The sequence below is a fragment of the Gopherus evgoodei genome, chromosome 4 (assembly GCF_007399415.2).
Source record: "Gopherus evgoodei ecotype Sinaloan lineage chromosome 4, rGopEvg1_v1.p, whole genome shotgun sequence".
NCBI lineage: Eukaryota > Metazoa > Chordata > Testudines > Testudinidae > Gopherus > Gopherus evgoodei.
In genome coordinates, this window is record NC_044325.1 from 97,366,491 (window position 1) to 97,388,898 (window position 22,408).

At 40.4% G+C, this 22,408-nt stretch overlaps 1 protein-coding gene across 4 annotated transcripts in view; it reads left to right on the plus strand.

The window, feature by feature from the left end:
* Window positions 1–22,408, plus strand: part of KIAA1549L (KIAA1549 like) — a 233,171-nt gene that overhangs the window by 196,515 nt on the left and 14,248 nt on the right. For 3 of the 4 annotated variants that reach the window (XM_030560295.1, XM_030560297.1, XM_030560300.1), the window contains 4 exons: window positions 2,841–2,970; window positions 10,126–10,473; window positions 17,343–17,440; window positions 20,460–20,608. In XM_030560295.1, coding sequence (XP_030416155.1) covers window positions 2,841–2,970; window positions 10,126–10,473; window positions 17,343–17,440; window positions 20,460–20,608 — 725 coding nt within the window. Of the gene's footprint in view, window positions 1–2,840; window positions 2,971–3,346; window positions 3,961–10,125; window positions 10,474–17,342; window positions 17,441–20,459; window positions 20,609–22,408 lie in introns of those variants that run through there. The other variant, XM_030560296.1, reaches the window with a different exon arrangement.

The following is a 22,408-nucleotide window of genomic DNA, read 5'->3' on the forward strand; positions in this document are numbered from 1 at the left end:
TTAGTGAATCTTCCTTAAATCAGATAATTGGCAATCTCAGGGCAATTTTTTAAAACCTTGCTGATGGCATGCAAGGTTCTCAGTTTTTCCCTGCGTGGTGTGTAATCAGGTCAAGGGTGTGCATTTTTTAGAGCACTAAATGTGTGAATCTTTTAGAAAATGTGTCCCTAACTATATAAGCAAGAGGAAATATTTGTCCTTCTGAAAGAAACACATGTAATTCTAAATGCCTTTAATTTAGGAACGTAAGAATTGCCATATTAGATCAGATCCATGGTCCATCTGGTCCCATATCCTGTCTCTGGCTGTGGCCAGTACCAGAGCCTTCAGAAGAAGGTGGATAAACCCCCATAATAAACAATTGTCTAATAATATCTCTATTTGGGAAAGTTTCATCCTAATCCACTACTGAGCCCTGATTCAGCAAGGCACTTGGAATTTTCAGAAGTGCCTGAGTAATTTAAGAGCACAAGTGACTGTCAGTGGGACTTGTGCTCCTAAGTCCCTTAGGCATTTCTGAAAATTCCAAGAGCTTTGCGGAATTAGGACTTATCAGTGGGTTAGGAAGAAGCTTCTCCTAAATCATAGGTGCATTTGAAAATCCCACCCTTACACTGAAGCATGTGTTTCAGCACTTTGTTGAATCAGGATCTTAGGCTTGATGGTTAATATACTTAAAGTATTTTATCCTAGCTAGTGTAACTGGTTGATAGTCTTACTACTCAGGCACATGTCTAATGCTTTTTGAATTCTCCTAATATATTTGATTCAAGTATACATTGTGGTGGTAAGTTCCATGGACTAATTCCTCATTGTGTAAATGAGTGTTTCCTTTTATCAAGTATGTCCTTTAAATGTGTTGTCTCTTAGTTTCATTGACTGTCCTCTTGTTCTTGTAGCATATAAAAGGTAAATAGCAGTACTTGATTGGACTTTGTGCCACTCTCTATTTCACATCTCTCTCCTGTGTGGCTCTCTCCGAAGTAGCTGTGATCTTTTTAATCTCTCTAATATTGAAGTCTTTCCATGTTTCTAATTTTTGTTCATTTTTTCATATATGGCTATTTTTAAGTCAAGACAGTTACTTTTAAGACAAAACTTTAAAGGTCATTCATGGTTTATCTTTACCGTACTAAAATCTGTTGTCTGCCATAAAGCCCTCAGCTCTATCTATGATGCCAGCCTTTTTTGCCCTTTCGTCAAATCTCACCACAAAAACCTTCACACTTTCTACCATGTCATCCATTATTTATTGGGAGGAGATTCCCAGAAAGCCCCCTTCATTCCAATAACCTCCTTCAGATCTGTCAAAACTCACGTCTCCTCTGATACCCTCGAAACACTTGACAATGGCTGGGCAGCTGGAGTGCTTTAACTGCTGCTTATTGCATTTATAATTGTGTCTGTCTCTCTCTCTCACTGGGTGGAGTGGGCCAGGGTTCTGAGGTGGGACTGAACATTCTCTCTTTCTCAGGTGCATGGCTGGCTAGTTCTTGCTCATGTGCTGAGAATCTAACTGATTGCCATATGGATCAGGAAGAATTTTCCCCCCAGGTCTGATTGGCAGTGACTTTGGAGGTTTTTCACCTTCCTCTACGGTGTGTGGGAGTGGGTTATTTGCTGAGATTATTTGAATATATCTCAATCAGTTCCCTACCATTGCAGGGGCCTCAGGCATTGTTGCACCTTGGTCCCTCCTGTTCTCTCCCTGTGGCACATAATAATTTGAGCTCCTGTGGGCTGTAATACTTTGGTCTAGTGTCAGTTGTTGGGTTAAGTGTGTGGGTGCTGGATGATGTTGGTGGCCTGTGATATACAAGAGTTCAGACTAGATGGTCTGGGGCTTACTTCTGCCCTTAAACTCTGTGATTACACAATAGTTTGTGTACTTGGTTATCCATTGTCTGTGGGAGGGGAACTTTGCACTATACTGATCCTGGGGTTGGCTTGGTCCCCAGTGCAACTTGAAGCAGCCTCATATCATAATAGCACCTAAGGGACTGACCCAGTCAGGGATCAGCTTGAGTGTGGAGCCCCCTGCTCTCTCCAGCCTGAGGGGTTGAGAATGGGGTGGTGTAAAGCAGATGTAGCTACCCAGTTAGACCACAGAAGTGGCAGACAAAGCAGCTTAAACTTCATCTCTTCCCATGTATGCCAGGTGGGCTGGGAGCAGGTGACACAGAAGTGGTGCATGGGCTTTCCTCCACATATAGATTCGTCTACTCAGGGAAATCCTCAAGATGTCCTGCTAGTGCAGCAAGCATCTGGAAAGGGAGGAGGGGCTGAGGATAAGGCCCAATGATAATTCACTTCTCCTGAGTTCTAATCCTGGTTTTGGTGGTGGTATTCTGTGTTCCTGAATTACTTGCCCACGGTCACAGTTTTCCAATGTAGGTGTTTAAAGCTGAGCACCTAAATCCATACTTGGGCATCTAAATAAAATGATTTTCAAAGTTTCTCAGCACCTCCAGCACCCATTGAACTGACAAACTAATGTTAAGTACAACTAATTATTTTAAATCCTATCAGCTATAAACCACAAAGGATCCTGGTATTCTCCTGGAGCTTAGCTCCTCTGGGCAGCTCCAGTTTATGGTTCCTGTGCCCTTTAGCCCTTTACTCTGGTGTTTTAATAAGAGAACACAAACTATATAATGATCTCTTCTGTAATTTTGCCTTCTTCCAGCACTTGTGTGTATAGAAAAGGTATCCTATTAAAGTGGCTCTTTTGTAATAACTAAGATAATGTTAGAATAAAGGTTATAATTGCAGAATACTGTCTGTCATTTATTTTTGTGCTTTGCCTTCATTTTAATATTTTCTCATTGGATTTTCTCCAGGCAGCAGACAAAGAACTCTGTATACAGAAGCAGACAGTCTCTGAACAGCCCTAGCCCAGGAGAAACCGAGATGGATCTTCTAGTTACCCGGGAGAGACCAAGGCGTGGGATCCGCAACAGTGGATATGATGTAAGTTTATCAGCTGCATTCAGTGAAGTTTGCTCAATAAATCCTTAATTCAGTCTTTTAGAAAAGCAAAGAAAAGAGAAAAAGCCTAGGGTAAGCTAACCAGAGTGCATTTATGAGTTTAACCTTAAGGTACATTATATCTCCTCAATGCCCCAAATTACTGAAAGCAATTGCAGAACTTTTAATGTACTTTCTAACTGCAGCTTGTTTTGCAGTGTAACAATGGTGAACAAAACTTCCACCTTGAAAATCAGTACTAAATTAAAGCATTGATTCCTAAATCTTATTTTATTTTAATAATTGCACTGAATATACAACCATTTATAACCTACTGGCAATTTTATTTTTTCTCCATTGTTTCTTTGCCTGAAATTAGGATCCAGATCCTCAACCCTGCTCCACACCCTGGGTGGTGCAAAAGAGATGGAAAACTTGGTTGCAGAGCCGTTGAGGGATTCCACTTGGGTAGAGGAATCCCCTGCTGATACAAAGCCGATGTAGTCAGATCTTGATTACATTCTTGTTTCAGGGGCAAGAGGCTGCCTGTTCAGAGCAAGTTGTGCTCCACTAATCCTGGACTGGTGAATGGCCCCAGAAGGTTGTGTTAGCCTTCATTAGTTGAATTAAGTATAGCCTCTATGCTGTTCTCACATATGCTGAGGCCAAATGAACCCGCCTGAATCAAGGAAGCAAAAGAGTAAAACAGTGCCATCATGCAATATTTGCAGCCTCATCTCAAATCCTGCAGCTCAGGCATACCAGAGGATTTGGTCCTAGAGATGAAATAAAAGATGGAGAGGAAGTTTTGGGTAAATAAGGGAATGCTTCTGGGCATGGCGTATCCTTTAACATCTGGAGAGACTGACATTTTGCATGGGACTTACTAATTAACTCCAACTGTCTGGTTTTTAGATAAGTGAAGGAATTTGGCAGTATGAGGGAATATGTTCGGGAAAATCTAAACCAGGGTGAATTGATTTAAATCAGTAATTTAAATCACCAATTTTAATAATAATTTAAATCAGCAAGCCAGAAACCTTGATTTAAATAATCATTTTAATCTCATTTTGTATTTGTACTTTTAACGTATTTTCCAAAACAAAAATTAATGCTCATTGGTTGGTAGCCATTAAAACATGCGGATTTGCAACCCAAAATAGCCTTTACACTCAATTTGGTACTTGTTTTTCTTCCTAGGAGGATACATTGTATATGTATATATTTATTTAAGCATTTATACAGTTTAGCATATGTTTGTTCAATTCTTAATTTTACTTTTTTTTATCATGTTAGAAAATGGTGAGTGACACTTTGCCAAACTGGAAACGTCTGTATTTTTTATGGTATTGTGTGACTCCAGTTGCTGTTCATTTTGGTACTATTAGCTGAATGCCTATAGTTAAATCAAAGGAGGCTGTAAGAGGCTTGTTATGGAACCTAGTGGGAAAGGCAAAAAAATGACAGAGGTCAGCCTCAGGTACACAGCTTCAAAGGCATTAGGATAACAGTGGCTGGGCCAACAATTGGTGAGAGAATTGACCTAGCTGGCTCCATACAGGCCTAAAATGTTTTTACTCTTCCCAAATCTAAATTTGGGATTAAAAGGAGACCTAAGCCCTCAATGACCTTATAAAAGAAAGAGGATGTTTGGCTCCGGGTGAGCTGAGAGGCTGGCCAGGATGTGGCAGTGAAAAGGCTGACAGACTGAGTCACAGAGACAGGGAGGAGACTTCAAGCAATCTAGGCAGTTCAGATCAGATGCTGAATGAGCCAGACCTGTTTGAGCTGCAGATAGAAAGATTAAGTTTAGGTAATTGAATACACATATAGACATTTTTGTCTATTTTAAATCTATTTCTCCAAGCACTGTGTATCTTTGGGGCAAAATAAGCCATTCTTTGTTCTGAGAAAGTGCTTCTGTGTATCACTGTAAACATGCTGTCAGAGGATCCCAATGAGGGTCCAGAGTTGAACCTATTGAATTAGTCATGCGTGATACCCAAGCAGCTGTAATCTAGGTCCTGGTATGGGAATGGATGAAGTGTGGAATTCCAGCCCAGAAGATGTAAAGGTCCAAGTCCCGACACCTGTGTGGGGTGCACTCAGAGAGACCTGAGAAGGTAGAGTGCTGCAGCTAGCCCAATAACTGTGACAGATGTATTTTTTATTTACTATACAATTGTTTTACTCATTATTTATGTCACGCTGGATGGATACTGGAATTCATTAAGAAGGCACAAAAACAGCATTTTAAAATTGTTTTCAATTAGTTTAATAAACCTAATTTAAATCCCAAAGTAAGTATATCAAAACATGTTTTGCATTTAATACTAACAGATTTATTAAACAAAGAAAGCATTCCTTTATGATTTTAGAACTAGTAGACTTTATCTTCTCATGCTTAGTTTTTGTTAGATTGGAAAAGGAAAATAAAATTTCCTGCTTTTAACTTTAATCTGTATCTTAATTTTGAATGAACTACTCTTTACATTGAGGCAGATAAATAAACTTAAATGAAAAAAATACACTTTCTGCAACAGAGACTAATACAGCTAAAAGCTAGTTTAGCACATCAATGAACTCAGGCTCCAGGTGCTTAGCCAGTGACTTCCATCAGTTTGGTGGCCTAACTTTCTTTAAAACTTTGGTAACAAACATATTACTTTAATATTTTTTATTTAAATTACATTTATTTTAACAGATGATACTCAGTTTAGGCCTCCAAATAGGTTGTCATTATTTCAAATTTAATCCTAAATATTTTTATAGATAAAATGTATTTACTTTAAATTTCCAAAATCAAAACTATTTGATTTAAAAGTCAATTTTTATCCACCCTGATCTAAACATGTTATATTCATCAGATTTCTTAAATGTCTCTTGCATGTTGACATTTCCTATTGGGTTGTGTAAATCATCAATATGTCAAGTAATGAGGATGACTGATACGGCACAGTCTAATTAACTGGAATACTTTTTGACATTACACACACTTAAATAGGTTATTCTATCAAAATCTGTACTTAAACTATAAAGGTTTTATGAAAAGAAAAAAGTATTTTCAGTATCTTTTACTTATGCAAGCTTCTCTAAAAAGAAACATTTAGGTAGCAAACATTTTCAGGTCCAGCCTCCCCAGGTAATCAAAAGATTGAATGACCCAAGAAAAGCCGTTCTGTATTATGTGCTATTTCTTAATGGATTTGGGTAGGGTTGTAGATAACATGGCTCTGGAATATCAATAGTTGAGAGCTTTCTGTAGGCATAAATGGATTCCTGTAATTAACTCAAAAATACAAGAATAAGGATTTTATGGTGCTGAATTTAATCTGTTTTTTTTGGGGGGGGTGGAGGGAGGAGAGGAAGAGGAGGGGCAGTGCGAGACTTTAAAAAAGCTGTAAGTAGTGTAACTAATTCATTCATATTCCAAAAGGCCCTAACCTCAAACTCCATGTTTTATGTACATCAAGCATGCCTTTGCTGTTCCTCCTCCCTTCATGTTGTAGTTGGCTTTGGCTATGTAGTGGTAATTTACATAAAATTAGTTCTGCCTGAAGACCTCAAGTGAATCCTCTCTGATATAACTGCCAATGTTTTCAGAGCAATAAATGTCTAATCCTTCTTTTTTGGAATCCACTTCTTGGGGCAATGAATTCCACAGATTAATTATTAGGTATGTGTATGCAGTATTGCCAACCGCAATCATTCAAAATAATGAATCAGCAGATTTAATAAAACAATAAAATAATTAAAAATATTGCAAGACGTGATAAAATCATGAATTGGCAGTACATTGTCTTGCCTTGTTCTTGTACTGTGAGAAAAAGCAAATAGGATCATCCAATCTACCTTCTCTGTATCAGTAACATTTTTTTATTCCTCTATCACATCCCCTCTTATCTTTTTGCTCTCTTAACTAAACGGTCCAAAATTTTTGACTTTGGCCTGTATGGAAGTCTTTCTTTCCTTATAACCATTTTCTGTGGATTTCTCTGGACTGCTGTGTTTGCTATCTCTTTCTTCTTAAAACTAGGTGACTGGAACTGAACACAGTTTTTCTGGTGAGGGCATATCATTGATTTATGTAATGGCATTGTAATATCTTCAGTAGTTGTCCGTGATATTGTACCTATGTTATGGATTACTTGATGGTTACCTGTTCTGTTCATTCCATCTGGGTAACCTGGCATTGGCCACTGTCGGAAGACAGAATACTGGGCCAGATGGACCTTTGGTCTGACCCAGTATGGCCGTTCTTATGTTGTTATTCCCAGGATATTAAAAAGACAAGGTGGATGAGGTAATATCTTTTATTAGACCAACTTCTGTTGGTGAAAGATACGTTTTTGAGCCTAAACAGGTCCTTCTTCAGGTCCTTCACAATTTAACATTCACACTTATTCCTGAATATTTATAATTCTGATGTTTATAGTGTGAAATGAAAATAAACAGTAAATAATACAAGCCAAGCATATATGATGAATTAATACAACTAGATTTTAAAACTTGAATAAATGTTCATCCTTCACAACAGCCTCCTCCAAAATCTGCGTGGTCATCCTAATGTTAGTATTGAATCAGGTTGTAGCATGAAGTTCTAGTAAGGAATCATTATTCTTATGGTATATTTTAGCACTATTTTCTTCATTTTCAAGAAAGGATCAAAGACTCTAGAAGTGTAATGGCTTAATTACAGGGCTGTAGTTGGGCACCTGATTTATTTCAGCATTAGGTATTAATAGAGCTCTTGTGGATTTCTAGTCACTGACACTTTTACAGGCTTGAGGAAATAGGCCAGGATTATACCTATTAATCTTTGAAAAGGGAGCACTGTGACCACCGAAGCTTTATTAGCTGTATGTATACCCAAAAGCCCTCCATATTTTATAGTTACTGTACTGGAATTTCCTCATTTGTTCATCCTCTGCATAAATAGAACAATCATGGAGAAAATATATTTGTACAAATGATTTCTGGCGCAGTGTCACATTAACTGTAGGCAGTTAATATAGAAATCAGACTTTTGATTTTTAGTGTTTGTGAGAATTGATTCTGTGTAGTGATTTGCTTAATTCCAAAGTGCATTGACTTTTTTTCTGAAAAATAAGCCATGGCAAAGCAAGGCTGAAATTTGGAACTTCTTAGAAACAACTGTAGGTCCAGTCTTTTCACCATTGCATTCTATGCCTCTCTCCTGCACCGAACCCTGTTCCTGATTCCTGCTCCACTCCTGGCTCCTGCATCATCCCTCCCTTTGCCTCTATTCTGTGCTCCTCTTCCATGCTTGATCCGTGCCTCTCCTCCAATTCCTTCCCGTACACCTCGCTTCCAATCATTAGTTACCAGTCCTGGCTCCAATCCCGGCCTCAGACTTCTGACCCTGAGTCTGGCTTGACCCTTGGCTCTGGCATTTGGTATATGACCTTGGCTCTGACCCTCAGCTTCAACTCCTGATTCTGGCTCTGGCTTGACCCCTGGCTCTGGTAATTGGCAGTTGACTCTGGTGCTGACCCTTGGCATTGTTCTCTAAACTGGACACCTGCTCCACCTACTAGACCTGACTCCTGCTCTAATAGGTCCGACCGATTACATCCTGGTCGATAACACCATGGATGGATTAAAAACCCCCCACCTCTATAAATGTATGCACATCCTTTCGCAAAGGCTACTCTATGGATTTAGAATAGAACTAGAGGAGATCATTTTTTTCTGCTCACCGACACCCATTGCAAATAATCCAGATCTTATTCCAAATCACAAACTAGAGAGTTTTAAAGACTGGGCGAACCAGTGAATGCACACAATTGGCCAGCTATTCACACACAAAGACATATTTTTAAATATTTCTGGCATGTCCTAAGTTTTTATGGTTGCAAAATCAAGCACTCAACACTAATTCTTAGAAAACCACTTCTCAAGAATGAACAAGAGGACTTAGTACATGGAGCTGAGAGGCCCATTGCAAGTGAATATGTAAGGTTTTTGTAACATTTGTGGGTCTAGTCTCTCTTTTGATACACAGTGGACTCATTAATACTAAGAATTAAAGGGACATTGTCAACTTGAACTCTAATTTTTAAAAATTAGTTAAATAATTTCACCTGCCTCTGAGTCTCCCTGGCAGTTTTCTTGGCTTTACAATTATATTTACCTATTTTTAAAAAAGATTTTCTCCTTCATATGTGATGTGTGGAAGACCCACACAACAAAGGAAACTGACTAACCATAAAGGGAGAAAGTGATGTCCCATGAATGCACAAAGTAAATGAAATGAGAAAGATTAAAATAGCAGTGTTTCTCTCTAATCTCTTAGGCGTTCCATCTTACATTAAAAGGAAAAAAACATTCCAAAAGGTATACGTTTTTTAAAGTTAATGATGTCCCTTTAAATGTGAAAGAGAGGAAGAATTAAAGCTCTCACAATAATTACACACACACACACACACACACACACACACACACACACACACACACACACACACACACACACACACACATTTTAAATAAAGCTTTTATGGTTGGAAAGTCAAGCACTCAAAAGTTAGGACATGCCAGAAATAGGGCCTCTTGTCATGTGCATTATGATAGTCTTTAGTTATATGGTCATACTATTTTTTCCACAAGATCCCCCTCTGCCTTATTTAGTGCACAGAATGGACATGTTCTAGGGGTGAATCAGAACTGTGTAGTGAAAGAGACTGTCTCTTGGACCCCTGCCTCATTTGTTGCAGAAGCTGGAAGGCTGTAGAGAATGAGGCAGAGAATTACAGGAAGGGAAAGGATGGTTTCATGGTTAAGGCAGTTGAAAGCTGTACTAGAGAACTGAATTCTATCCCTGCTTTTGCCAGAGTTCCTGTATCCTGCTGGGCATATCACTTAAACCAAACTTTTTACAGGTGGTCACTAATTATGTGTTCCTCATTCTTTTGGTTACCTGACTTGAGACCCCGGGTCTGATATGCAGAGATTCTGAGCACTCACAGCTGCTATTGACGTAAACATTGTAATATATGGTCTTATGAATTATACCATTTTGTGCCTGGGCATGAGAAACTTCTGGTGTATCTGTGATGGAGAAAATATGTGAAAAAGCAACACAGACCACTGTTCTTATAAGCATGTGTGAATATAAAATGCTTTTATTTTATCCAACAGACAGAACCTGAAATGATAGAAGAAACAAATGTTGACCGTGTCAATGAACCTCGAAGTTATACCAGATCCCGTCAGGCTAAAGGCCATTCTGAGACATCAACTTTAAGTTCTCAGCCTTCCATTGATGAAGTTAGACAACAGATGCATATGCTATTGGAAGAGGCATTTAGTCTGGCATCTGCAGGCCATGGAGGGCAGAATAGACAAGATGCTCACAGTTCAGCACAACACTTACCATACTCTGAAGTGGTGACCAGTGCTCCTGGTACCATGACCCGACCCAGAGGGGGAGTACAGTGGGTACCAACATATAGACCAGAAATGTATCAGTATAGCTTACCAAGACCAGTAAGTTAAAATATTACTTACTATACTGTACTATCATGGGGATACTTGTGTTCTGGGCTATGTTTTTAAAACCGAGAGCCTCATGTGCATGAAACACATACATACTTGTACTTCTGGTAACTATATGCACATTTGTAGGTGTGTGCATGCACACACACTTAAAAGAAGACTCCTAATTTTTAATAATGGGCCCCTCATTTGGGCTGTTTACATAATAATGTGAAGCAGTACTTCCTTATGTTTGTTTTAAACCTGCTGCCTAATAATTTCATTGGGTGACCCCTGGTGCTTGTGTTATGTGAAGAGGTAAAATAACACTTTCTCCCCACCATTTGTGATTTTATAGACCTTTATTGTACCCCCCCGAGTCTCTTTTATAAACTGAACAGTCCAGTCTTTTTAATCTCTCCTTGTACGGAAGACATATCCCTAATAATTTTTGTTGCTCTTCTCTTTACCTTTTCCAATTCTAATAATTTTTTTTTTTGAGATGGTGGGTGACCAGACCTGAATGCAGTATTCAAGGTGTCAGTGTACCATGAATATATTCAGTGGCATTATGACATTTTTTGTCTTATCTCTCCCTTTCCTAATGATTCCTAATGTTCTGTTAGCTTTCTTTTGACTGCTGCTGCACACGGAGTGCACGTTTTCTGAGAACTCTCCATGATGACTCCACAATCTCTTTGTGTGGTAACAGCTAATTTAGACCCCATCATTTTGTATGTATTGTTAGGATTATGTTTTCCAATGAGCATTACTTTGCATTTATCAACACTGAATTTCATCCCACACATTCAATACAAGTACAGTAAGTGGCTTCTTATTTTTTAAAACAGTGGTTCTCAACGTTATGGGGGCATCTGTAGCAGTTTATCAGACCAAGGCCTCATTTACCTGCTTTTTCTTATTCATTGTTCACACAGTAGCACACCAGTTAATGACTAGGAATGTCAGATTTGGAGAAGCTCATGTTCATAGATGGTTGGAGAATACATGGCTGAACAGGGAGCTGACAGTAGCTATACTTAGGATACACTGAGGGTTATCTTGGCAGGAGGGCCAAGTGTACCAGTTGCAAGGACTGCAAAGTGTGGTCTAGAAAGGATAGTCTTGTGCTTAAACCACTTGTTTGGGACTCAAGAGCTGGATTTAGTTCCGGTCTCTTCCACAGATTTCCTGTGTGACCGTGGGCAAGACAATCTGTGCCTCATTTTTCTCATCTGTAACATGTAGATATTTCCTGCCTCTGGAGTATTGAAAGGATAAATTGATGAAAGGCTGGGGTGCTCAGACACTGCAGTGATGGAGTTTGAAAAGCATGTGGATAGCAGTATCAGAACTGCTGTCCATGCTCATGGTTGGAAATCAGTGTTTTAAACTCCCCGATACAGTAGAACCTCCGAGTTATGAACACCTTGGGAATGGAGGTTGTTCGTAACTCTGCAATGTTTGTAAGTTCAAACAAAACATTATGGATGTTCTTTCAAAAGTTGACAATTGAATAGTGACTTAGTACAGCTTTGAAACTTTACTATGCAGAAGAAAAATGCTGCTTTCTCATTTTTTAGTAGTTTAACACAGTACTGTACTATATTTGCCTTTTTTGTTTATCTCTGCTGCTGCCTGATTGTGTGCTTCCAGTTCCAAATGAGGTGTGTGGTTGTTCAGTCAGTTTGTAATCTGGTGTTTGTAACTCTGAGGTTCTGCTGTACGGTATCTGAACATCACAAAACAAACATTTTCTTTCGCAAGTATTATAGGTAAAGCTAAACCTGGGATTCGTTTTATCTGGTGAAGTAAATAGAACAGCAGCCCCACTACTGGCAATGAAACTGAAAAATTAGGCTCTGTAAGAATGTGAAATTACTGAAAACACCTGGGAATTTGCTTCAGAAAGAGAAGAATCAAAAGATAAAGTTGTTGTTGTTGTTGTTATGGCAGTTTTTTGGCCAGGAGTACATGTTTTTCTGAAAGAAGGCATTTCGAGATTTATAACAGAAATGAAGATTCTTGACTCTGTCTATCTTCGAGTAATCTATTATTGTTAGAGAGAAATTGTTCCAACTCAGAATCATCATTGCTATGTTTACCCTCCATGGTAAGAAGAGTGTACAATAAGGGTTGCTTTTTCTAAACTATCCTTCATGGATAACTTAAAGCCAGTGGTATTAAATGCTCACGTTCAGGAAAATGCTATTTAAATCACAGTAAAAGTACTCCTGGCACTTTGAAATTCCTCTACTGCAGTTCATACTGCATTTGATAATTTTTTATGGTTGGAATCTGATTAGCAGCTGTGCTGGTCATTAGGTGTCCAGTCAAATTACTTTTATAATTAAGCAGATCTTTTTAAATTGAAATAAAAGAAGTTATATGGCTACATATTTTTGAAAAGAGACTAGTCATACTGTTTTCTGCATCTTAATGTTAATGCTTTATAAATGGGATCTACAGGATTTTCACTAAGATTTGATGATGAAATTTCTCCAGTGTATCTCTAAAAAAGAAACATTAAAATGCCATTCATGTTTTTTTAAATAGATAGTAGCATTTAGTTGCGTGTCTCCAATAAGAACATGGTAGCGGCTTTATAAGGTTTTTCAGGCAGTTCATGCAGCTGCAAGGGTCAGCTGGAGCCTATCTTTAAGTGTTTGGCTATGGGGCCAACATCTGTAGTTTGAATTGGTGGTTTATTTTTATTTTTTTAAGACCCCTTCAAGCATTCATTTAAGGATACTAACATTGTCGTTGCTACTTTAGAAATCCTGAGAGCTGACTGAACCACGCCGAGAAGTGTAGTCTGAAAAATGGCAATTATTTTCCTGGAGACCAGAACTGAAAACCACAGAATAACAGAGCCTTGTTAGTTAGGACTCTGGGCAAGCTACCATCTCTCTCCTCTTTAGAGCTTTGCAAAGAGGGAAGAAAATGATAAAGGGGGCCTGATTCTGATGTGAGAACTAAGACTAATCAGTGGAAAATGGTCCAGCTTTGACTAGCTGATATTCAGCCAGCATCTCAAAGATTCTAGACCCATGCTGCTCATTGAAGCAAATGTGACTCAATATCAATTTTGTAAACTTTTACAACTTTTAAAATTAAAATCAAGGAAACATATCCCCATAACTAAGCTACCATTAATAATAATAATAAACTGAATATTAAACCAAAATTAAATCAAGGTCAAATCAACAAGTTAGTATCAATATTAGATTGGAATCAATTTAGTTAAATAGTTAGCTTAATACAATAGTAAACCCTAAGAAGGAATATAAAGAGGTGGCTGTTCATATATACCGGTATATAAGATTCTAGGATTGTTACTTTGAAACCTAAGATTTCTAAGCCAGGGCAAAGTGATGAAAGCAGCTACAGGCATGGTTGAGACCTTCTCTTTGTTCAGAATATCACCAGGTTGAATCATCACTGGGTTTTGTGGTCTGTTACCATCCAATTTAAGTTTCAGCTGTTTTGACTTTGTGAATTACACCCAGGCTATAATAAGGCATCTACGTATGCTATGCCAAGAACCCTAGATCATGATGATATCAGAGGTAACTCAGCCAATCATTGCCCTTACTCTGCAGCTTATCTGCGTGCAACAAGTTCATTGGTTGTATGAGGGAGACTACATTACTTGACCCAACTTCCAAACCCATATGCCTAACTGCCACTCTCACAAATCAACACAAATGTCCCAGCACAAACGCCCTTAGACACAAATCAACACAATCATCAGCACACGCAATAACCTCAAACTCATAAGCCCTCTCTGCAGCGCAAACCTCATTTGCCACCTTCACAAATCCATGCAGCTTTCCCAGCACAGCACACCTCACTCCACATGCAGAATAACTCCAAACATCACTCTGAACCCTAAAATGTTGGTGTCAGTGTGAAGTGAAAGAAACAGTTACAAGCATGATCGAGAGCACTTTGTTTGGAATATCACAGGTTCGATTATTACTGAGATGCACAGTTTAACTGGCCAGTTTTTTCAGTTCTCAGCCATTTTTTGGCCTTTTTCTTTAAAGCACGTGGGCTTATGAACTGTAGCCATGCAACAACACAGGTTTTCAGCTACTAACTGGGTTATAACCCTCAACTCAAAAATGGCACCCAGCTCAATTAAATCGGTAACCTGGAGCTGATTAAATATTAATATTGAAATCAAATTATCTAATGTCTGAACCATGTCAGAGACAATTACAAGCCTTCCTCTTTAGTTCCAGCTGTACTCAGCCTCCTCACTCATTCTTGCCTGGTCCCCAGAGTCCTGCCACAGCTGGAGACTCTGAATGATTGGTTTCCACTCTTTGGGGTTTTGTGAGAATCAAAGCAGTAACAGACTTCGCAAAGAAATTTCTGAACCAGCTTTATTCCTAGACACAGCACAAGAGATATACATATCTATAGAAAAATATCAAAACCTGCATATAAATCTATGCCTCAGTTTCTTCATCCTGCCTGAGAGTCCTTTGGATTTTAATGTCCTTCCAGGGCAGTCAGGATTCCTCTTTTCCATCTGCCTATGTCTGTGTTCTTATTGTGGTCTCCCCGCATTTGGTGGAGAGAGGGAGAGTCCTTTTATAAGGTTTCAGTACCCTCTGTCAGGTGACTCCTCTGAGTGGCTTCTAGGGCCTCATCAAGTGATTCATTGCTCGGTTAAGAACCGACCTGGGAGAACTGGTTCCTTTGGCCTGCAATCAGTTCATTGTTCTAGGGTGTTTCCATTTAACCTGAATGGTCTTCCAGTCAACAACACTTGATTGCCCTCTAACACAGTGGTTCTCAAACTAGGGCCGCAGCTTGTACAGGGAAAGTAGCTGGGGGGCCGAGCTGGTTTGTTTACCTACTGCATCGGCAGGTTCAGCTGATCGTGGCTCCCACTGGCCGCGGTTTGCTGCTCCAGGCCAATGGGGGCTGCTGGAAACAGCATAGGCCGAGGGATATGCAAGCCACCCTTCCTGCAGCCCCCATTGGCCTGGAGCATCAAACTGCGGCCAGTGGAAGTCGCAACTGGCCGAACCTGCAGATGTGGCAGGTAAACAAACCGGCCTGGCCCGCCAGGGGCTTTCCCTGAACAAGCTGCGGCCCTAGTTTGAGAACCACTGCTCTAACACATACAAAAATCCCAGTTCAATATGGACGTTAAAGCAACAGTGAAGGCACCTTACTGTTTTTGATCAAAAATTTGCTAGTGAACACCATGGCTTTACAGTTCAAGACAGATATAAACAGATCTGTCACAAATGCAAGAGTCTTTCATCTTTGCAACTCATTTTTGGAATTGGCATGATAAAGGAAAATAGATGCAATCAGTTAAGACACAAAAATAAGATTAAGAAACAAAAACATATAATCAGGACTTCCCTGAATAAATTCCTGCTTGAACTAGTGTATCTCTTAGACAAACATCCAATCTTAATCTAAGAATTTCCAGTGATGGAGAATCCACCACAACCCTTTAAATTGTTCCAGTGGTTAGCTATTCTCATTGTTAAAAAGTTTCACCATTTTTCCAGTCTGAATTAGCTTAGATTAAATACCAAAGTGAGTGCCATAGACATTTCTACTCAGAGACCTGAACAGTAGCTTAGAGGGAGAATGCAAGACATACTAGTTTTTAATGCTATTATCTGCATCAGAAGTCAGTTTTTCACAAGGTATCTGTGATACCACATTTTTGCAGATATTTAAAACTGAAAATAATTGTGGGACCAAAAAGATTAAGTGTTTATTGATAATCACTGTAGGGTACTGCTGGCTTCAGACATTTGGACTTCAGCCTCTGGTTTTACCACAGTTCATAGGTTTGAGGACATTAGACAGTCTCCTAATACCTTGTTATGTTGTATCATTTTAGATGTGGTTCAGTTGCATTAACTGTAATGGCACACATCTAAGATGTCTTCAGTACTTAGACTTGTCTAGGAAAGTAAATCAGGGAGTGTCTGAGAAGAGGTTCAGTCTACTACTAAGCGGAATTATATACAATCACTTGTATTTCCAAGCAGACTAGATAAAGTTCTTACTAATATTTGTAGCAACAGTATGGATAAAGGTGATATGTCATTCTTTGGACCATGAGCTGATGGACGTACAGTAAGCATTGCACAGTCTCTAGATGTACTAGAGATGAAATCCAGCCTTGCTGGAGGCAGGATGCTAGATTTCATGACCCAACAATCTGATCCTGCATTTCTCTGAATTACCTTGCTTTGTGGATTTATTTGGGATTTTCATTGCTTTAGAGTGTTGTGGTTTAAGAACCTTAGTTTTCTTGCCTAGGAGAAAATGGAAAAAAAAAAAAAACCCACCGCAAGACAAGAAAAAAGAAGTTGAAATATCAAGTAATTGCTTGCAGGCAGTTTCATTTCAATATAGGTTGCTTTGAGGATGCTTCCAGATATTCTGACTTAAAAACACTTATCTTTCAGAGGGGCAAAAAGTACTGTGATCTCTCTCTCTCTCTCTCTCTGGGGGTTTTCAGGAAGAGATGAGTCTTCCAAAATTGTGAAGGATCTACCTTTCAGGTTGGGTTATGGTATCTGAGGCTTTATTTTCTTATTTCTTCTTTTTGAATTACTCAGCTGTAGCTCTGGGATACCATTTGTGTGTATGCTTTCTGCATTATTCTGAAATCACTCAGCCTGTTGTAAATTCTGAACTAAAATACCTACTACTATAGGCAACACCAAAAGTTAACTTCCTAGCAGCCAGCGATTATAGAACTGTACATACAATTTTAAGGGCTGTTGGAATGAACTTAAACAAATATCTTCACTTTTTAGGTTCTCATGTTGTTGTGTTTTAAAATACGGTTAATTGATGTTCTAGAAAATATTCATTTTTCTCTTTCACAGGCGTACAGGTTTTCTCAGCTTCCTGAAATGGTAATGGGCTCTCCCCCACCCCCGGTTCCTCCCAGAACAGGTCCTGTGGCTGTGGCGTCTCTCAGGAGGTAATTCATTGTTATTTTGCATAAAGTAGTGAAACTTCACACTCACTTCCTCTCCACTTGTTTTTTTCTAAGGCTTGGTCTACACTACGTGTTTAAACCGATTTTAGCAGCGTTAACCTGATTTAACGCTGTACCTGTCCACACTAGGAGGCCCTATCGATATAAAGGGCTCTTTAAACCGATTTCTGTACTCCTCCCCGACGAGAGGAGTAGCTCTAAAATTGGTATTACCATATCGGATTAGGGTTAGTGTGGCCGCAAATTGACGGTATTGGCCTCCAGGTGGTATCCCACAGTGCACCACTGTGGCCGCTCTGGACAGCAATCTGAACGCAGATGCAGTGGCCAGGTAAACAGGAAAAGCCCCTCGAAATTTTGATTTTCCTTTCCTGTTTGCCCAGCGTGGAGCTCTGATCAGCACGGGTGGCAATGCAGTCCCAAATCCGAAAAGAGCTCCAGTATGGACCGTACGGGAGATACTGGATCTGATCGCTGTATGGGGAAACAAATCTGTTCTATCAAAGCTCCGTTACAGAAGACGAAATGCCAAAGCGTTTGAAAAAAAAATCTCCAGGCTACACAGTGCTGTGTGACAAGCGTAACGGGAAGCCAGAGACTCAAATGGATGCTCATGGAGGGAGGGAGGGGGTACTGAGGACTCCAGCTATCCCACAGTCCCCAGGAGTCTCCGAAAAGTATTTGCATTCTTGGCTGAGCTCCCAATGCCTGTAGGTTCAAACACATTGTCCGGCGTGGTTCAGGGAATAGATCGTCAATTTACTCCCCCACCCACATGAAAGAAAAGGGAAAGAAATCGTTTCTTGACTTCTTTCAGTGTCACCCTATGTCTACTGAATGCTGCTGGTAGATGCGATGCTGCAGCAGTGAAGAGCAGTATCTGCTCCTCTCCCCTGCCCGGTGGCAGACGGTGCAGTAGGACTGGTAACCGTCCTTATTGTCAACCCGTGAATGCTCCTGGCTGGCTTCAGGTGAGGCTGGCCAGGTGCGCCTGGGTGAAAATAGGAATGATTCTCTGTCATTCCCAGTAGATGGTACAGAACAGCTGGTAACCATCCTCATCATAGCAACTGGGGGCTGAGCTTCATCAGCCCCCTCCCTTTCCTGTGTAAAGAAAATATTCTGTCCTGCCTGGACTATCATAGCAGCAGCATGCTGGGCTCCTCTCCCCCGCACCGCTTAATGTCCTGCCTGGACTGTCATAGCACCGGGAGGCTGCCTCCCCCTCATTTTATCTCACTAACAAGTCATTGTTTCTTATTCCTGCATTCTTTATAACTTCATGACACAAATGCGGGAGACACTGCCACGGTACCACAGGAAGGTTGGGGGAGGAGGGAAGCAATGGATGGGGTTGTTGCAGAGGCACCCCCCGTGAATGGCATGTAGCTCATCATTTCTGCGGGATCTGACACAGAGCAGCTGTGCTCTCTGATACACTGGTTCTCTAGTACACTTGCCCCATATTCTAGGAAGGACTGACTCTATTTTTAGAAACCATAAAGGAGAGATTGACTCGGGGAGTCATTCCCAGTTTTGCCTTTGCGCCCCCGGCCGATCTCAGCCAGGGGCACTCATGATAGCAGCAGATAGCACAGAAGGACAGATAACCTTCATCTCATTGCCAATTTACACCGGCAGCAGACGGTACAGAATAACTGATAACCGTCTCTGCTATTGATAGCATGATAAAAAGCAAATGAATGCTGCTGTGTAGTGCTGGAGTATCGCCTCTGTGTGCGGCATCCAGTACACATATGGTGACTGTAAAAAAAAAAAAAAAGCTGAATGGCTCCATGGTTGCCGTGCTATGGCGTCTGCCAGGGCAATCCAGGGAAAAAGGGCACGAAATGATTGTCTGCCGTTGCTTTCCCGGAGGAAGGAATGACTGACGACATTTACCCAGAACCACCTGCAACAATGATTTTTGCCCCATCAGCCACTGGGCTCTCAATCCAGAATTCTAAGGGGTGGGGGAGACTGCGGGAACTATGGGATAGCTACGGAATAGCTACCCACAGTGCAACGCTCCGGAAATCGACGCTAGCCTCGGACCATGGATGCACACCGCCGAATTAATGTGCTTAGTGTGGCCACGTGCACTCGACTTTATACAATCTGTTTTATAAAACCGGTTTATATAAAATCGGAATAATCCCATAGTGTAGACGTACCCTAAGTTGTCCAGAACTATAGAATAGAAAATGATACGGTTATATAATAAAATGGCTTTTGGAGCTCTGGACTCAGTCAGGGATTGCTAACTGACTGTCGGATATTTCTTTCTCATGTTTCTCAGGCCTAATAAATGCATGTCTGTTTTCTTTACTTTTAATATATACATTTTGTTTCACCATAGCAATAAGGCATTTCTGAGCAATTATTGCCCTTTTCAGATGGATGAAGTATAACACCACCTGGGGCAAACTATGATCCTAAAGGACTGTATGCCTGTTGGCTGTTACTATGAAATTATGTTAGAATGCCAAACACTAATGGAGCTCTTCTGACTGGCTGCCAGTGATATCATAACCTCAGGAAATGCATAGTTTTCATTGCTTGGCTTGTTTTTGTCAGTTAATTTTCATGATAGGAGACAATTGATGCATGGCATTTCTTAGGGACAAGAGTGCTCTACACATAGCTAAAATCACTCAGCCTTCTGCTTTATAACACCACACCAGGTGGTAATTATCCAGCATTTTCTGTTGTATCTTATTATTGAAATACCGTGTAACTGTATTTTTTGTGTCACATGTCACTGGGATCCATTTTGGGTTGTTGAGTGAGTGGGCTGTAGAATTCTAAAAAATACTGTAGAAGATAGTGGTGAAGGACAAAGGAAGTTGCTTTCTATTGATGTTCATGCAACCAGGGATACCACAGAAAAAGCAAATAGTTCCCTACTGTTTTCTGCTTGCAACTCCTGCCACTCTTGTTGAGGATATTGCCTATCAGTCAGAATTACCAAAGGTTCTTGCTTTTTTTTTTTAATGTGTAGGTCAACATCAGATATTGGCAGCAAGACAAGAATGTCTGAATCCAGTGGGACAGAGCAGGCCCAACAGCATGATCCTGCATCATTTGCTCCAGGTTCAAGAGCTCCAGTATCTGTGGGTCCATTGGATCAGTCAGCATTGAACTACTCAGGTGAAAACGAGTGTGGTACAAGAAGAAATCACCTTGACAATCTGTGTTGTATACAGATGAATGTATGGGATATTGCAAGCACAGATTATTATTTATGGTTATGGAGAAGGATTTATTAAATGCTTTTCTTGGTGGCTTGAGGGTCAACATAGGGTACTCTGTCTTGCCCCACTTGTCACAGGCATCACTTCAGGTATAATATGATGGAAATTATGGTTTTTGTTTTTTGTTTTTTTTTAACATGCCAGGTACTAGCCACTTCTATAGGCAGGATGCTGGAGTAAGTGAACCAAATGAACTATGTTCCAATATAGCAGATTGCTGGCTCCTGTACTGTAGTCAGCAGTCCATCCTGCAACTACTTAGGTTAGGGCTAGGGAGACCCCACGTGGTGACATCAGAACAGCAGACTGGGTTTAATTGGACTGGAAAATATAGAGTGAGAGGATTTTGTCAGTGACAAAAACTTTAGCAAAGAATCCCCGTTATATCCACTGCAATATCTGTATCACAAGAATAACTTCAGGTTCCATTTCTCTTAAAAACTGGATCTGGACACTTCTAAACTTTGTCTGGATGTTATCTTGTGACTCATCTTCCAAGTCAGGTTGTAACTGTGATATGATATCTTCTGACTGCTCTTGGGAATCACTAAACAAGGATTGAAGCCCAAGTCAAATAATTGTATTTACCAGGAAACCAGTGGAATTTATGGAGTGGAGATTATGTGGCTTGGTCAAGGGTCTAGGGGTTCATCAAGAGCAAGTATGGCCACACTATTTGTTGAGTCCTGGTTTGTAGAAGGCAGTTGCAATGCAAAACTTCTGAATCCTGTGGGAACTACAATCTGCCTGCCACTCTCCCAGCATTGCATGATTGAATGCTGTCTCTGAACAAACAATAGCAGCAACCCAGGGTTAAAATAAAGGGACAGCAAGGGGAAATGCAGCCCTCTCCTAAACACAGAACTCCCCTGCCTCCTTGTTCAGTGCTGCTAAAAGTATAGCAAGAGCTCCCCTTCCTCCCTGGCTTTTGTGGTGAGAGCTCACTGTCCTGTTTCAAATCCCCAGCAGCAGCAAATATTAACTGCCCCTTCCACCTATTCACTGGAATGAATTATGACTTTCTGAAGTCAGATGAATTAACTTCTGACAGCAGAGGCTAGAGCAGCTGGAGTCCTGTTCAAGGGAGGTGGTGTGGTCCAGTAGAGAGGGCACAGGACTAGGAGACCAGGATTCTGTTCCTAGATCCACTATTAACCTGCTGGGTGACCTTGAATGAGTCACTTCCCCTCTCTGCCTCTGTTTCCCTTGCTACACTTTATCTGGCTCTTTTATTTAGATTGTGAACTCCTTGGGGAAGTGACTGTTTCTTACAATGTGTTTGTACAGGGCCCACTGCAATAGGGCTCCAGTCTCAGCTGGGACCTATAGGTTCTATTGTGATAACATTTCCCCACATCCTCACAGAAATCTCATGTCAGAGTCTGCACCAGCTATTCCTGATTAACTTCACATGCAGCAGGACAGGAAGAAAAAGTGGCTTAAAATGTCTTTTTGTTTGTTTTTGTTTCCAAAGCTTTGCCATTGTGGAAATACCAAAACTGTTAGTGTCCTCTGCTACAGTGCAAGTCAGAGCCTGGATTAATTATTATTTCACTGTGTGATGCACTAAGGCCTTGGCTAACTGGCGCTTCACAGCGCTGCAACTGTCTCGCTCAGGGGTGTGAAAAAACACCCCCTTGAGCGCAGCAAGATACAGCGCTCTAAAGCACCAGTGTAAACAGTACCCCAGCGCTGG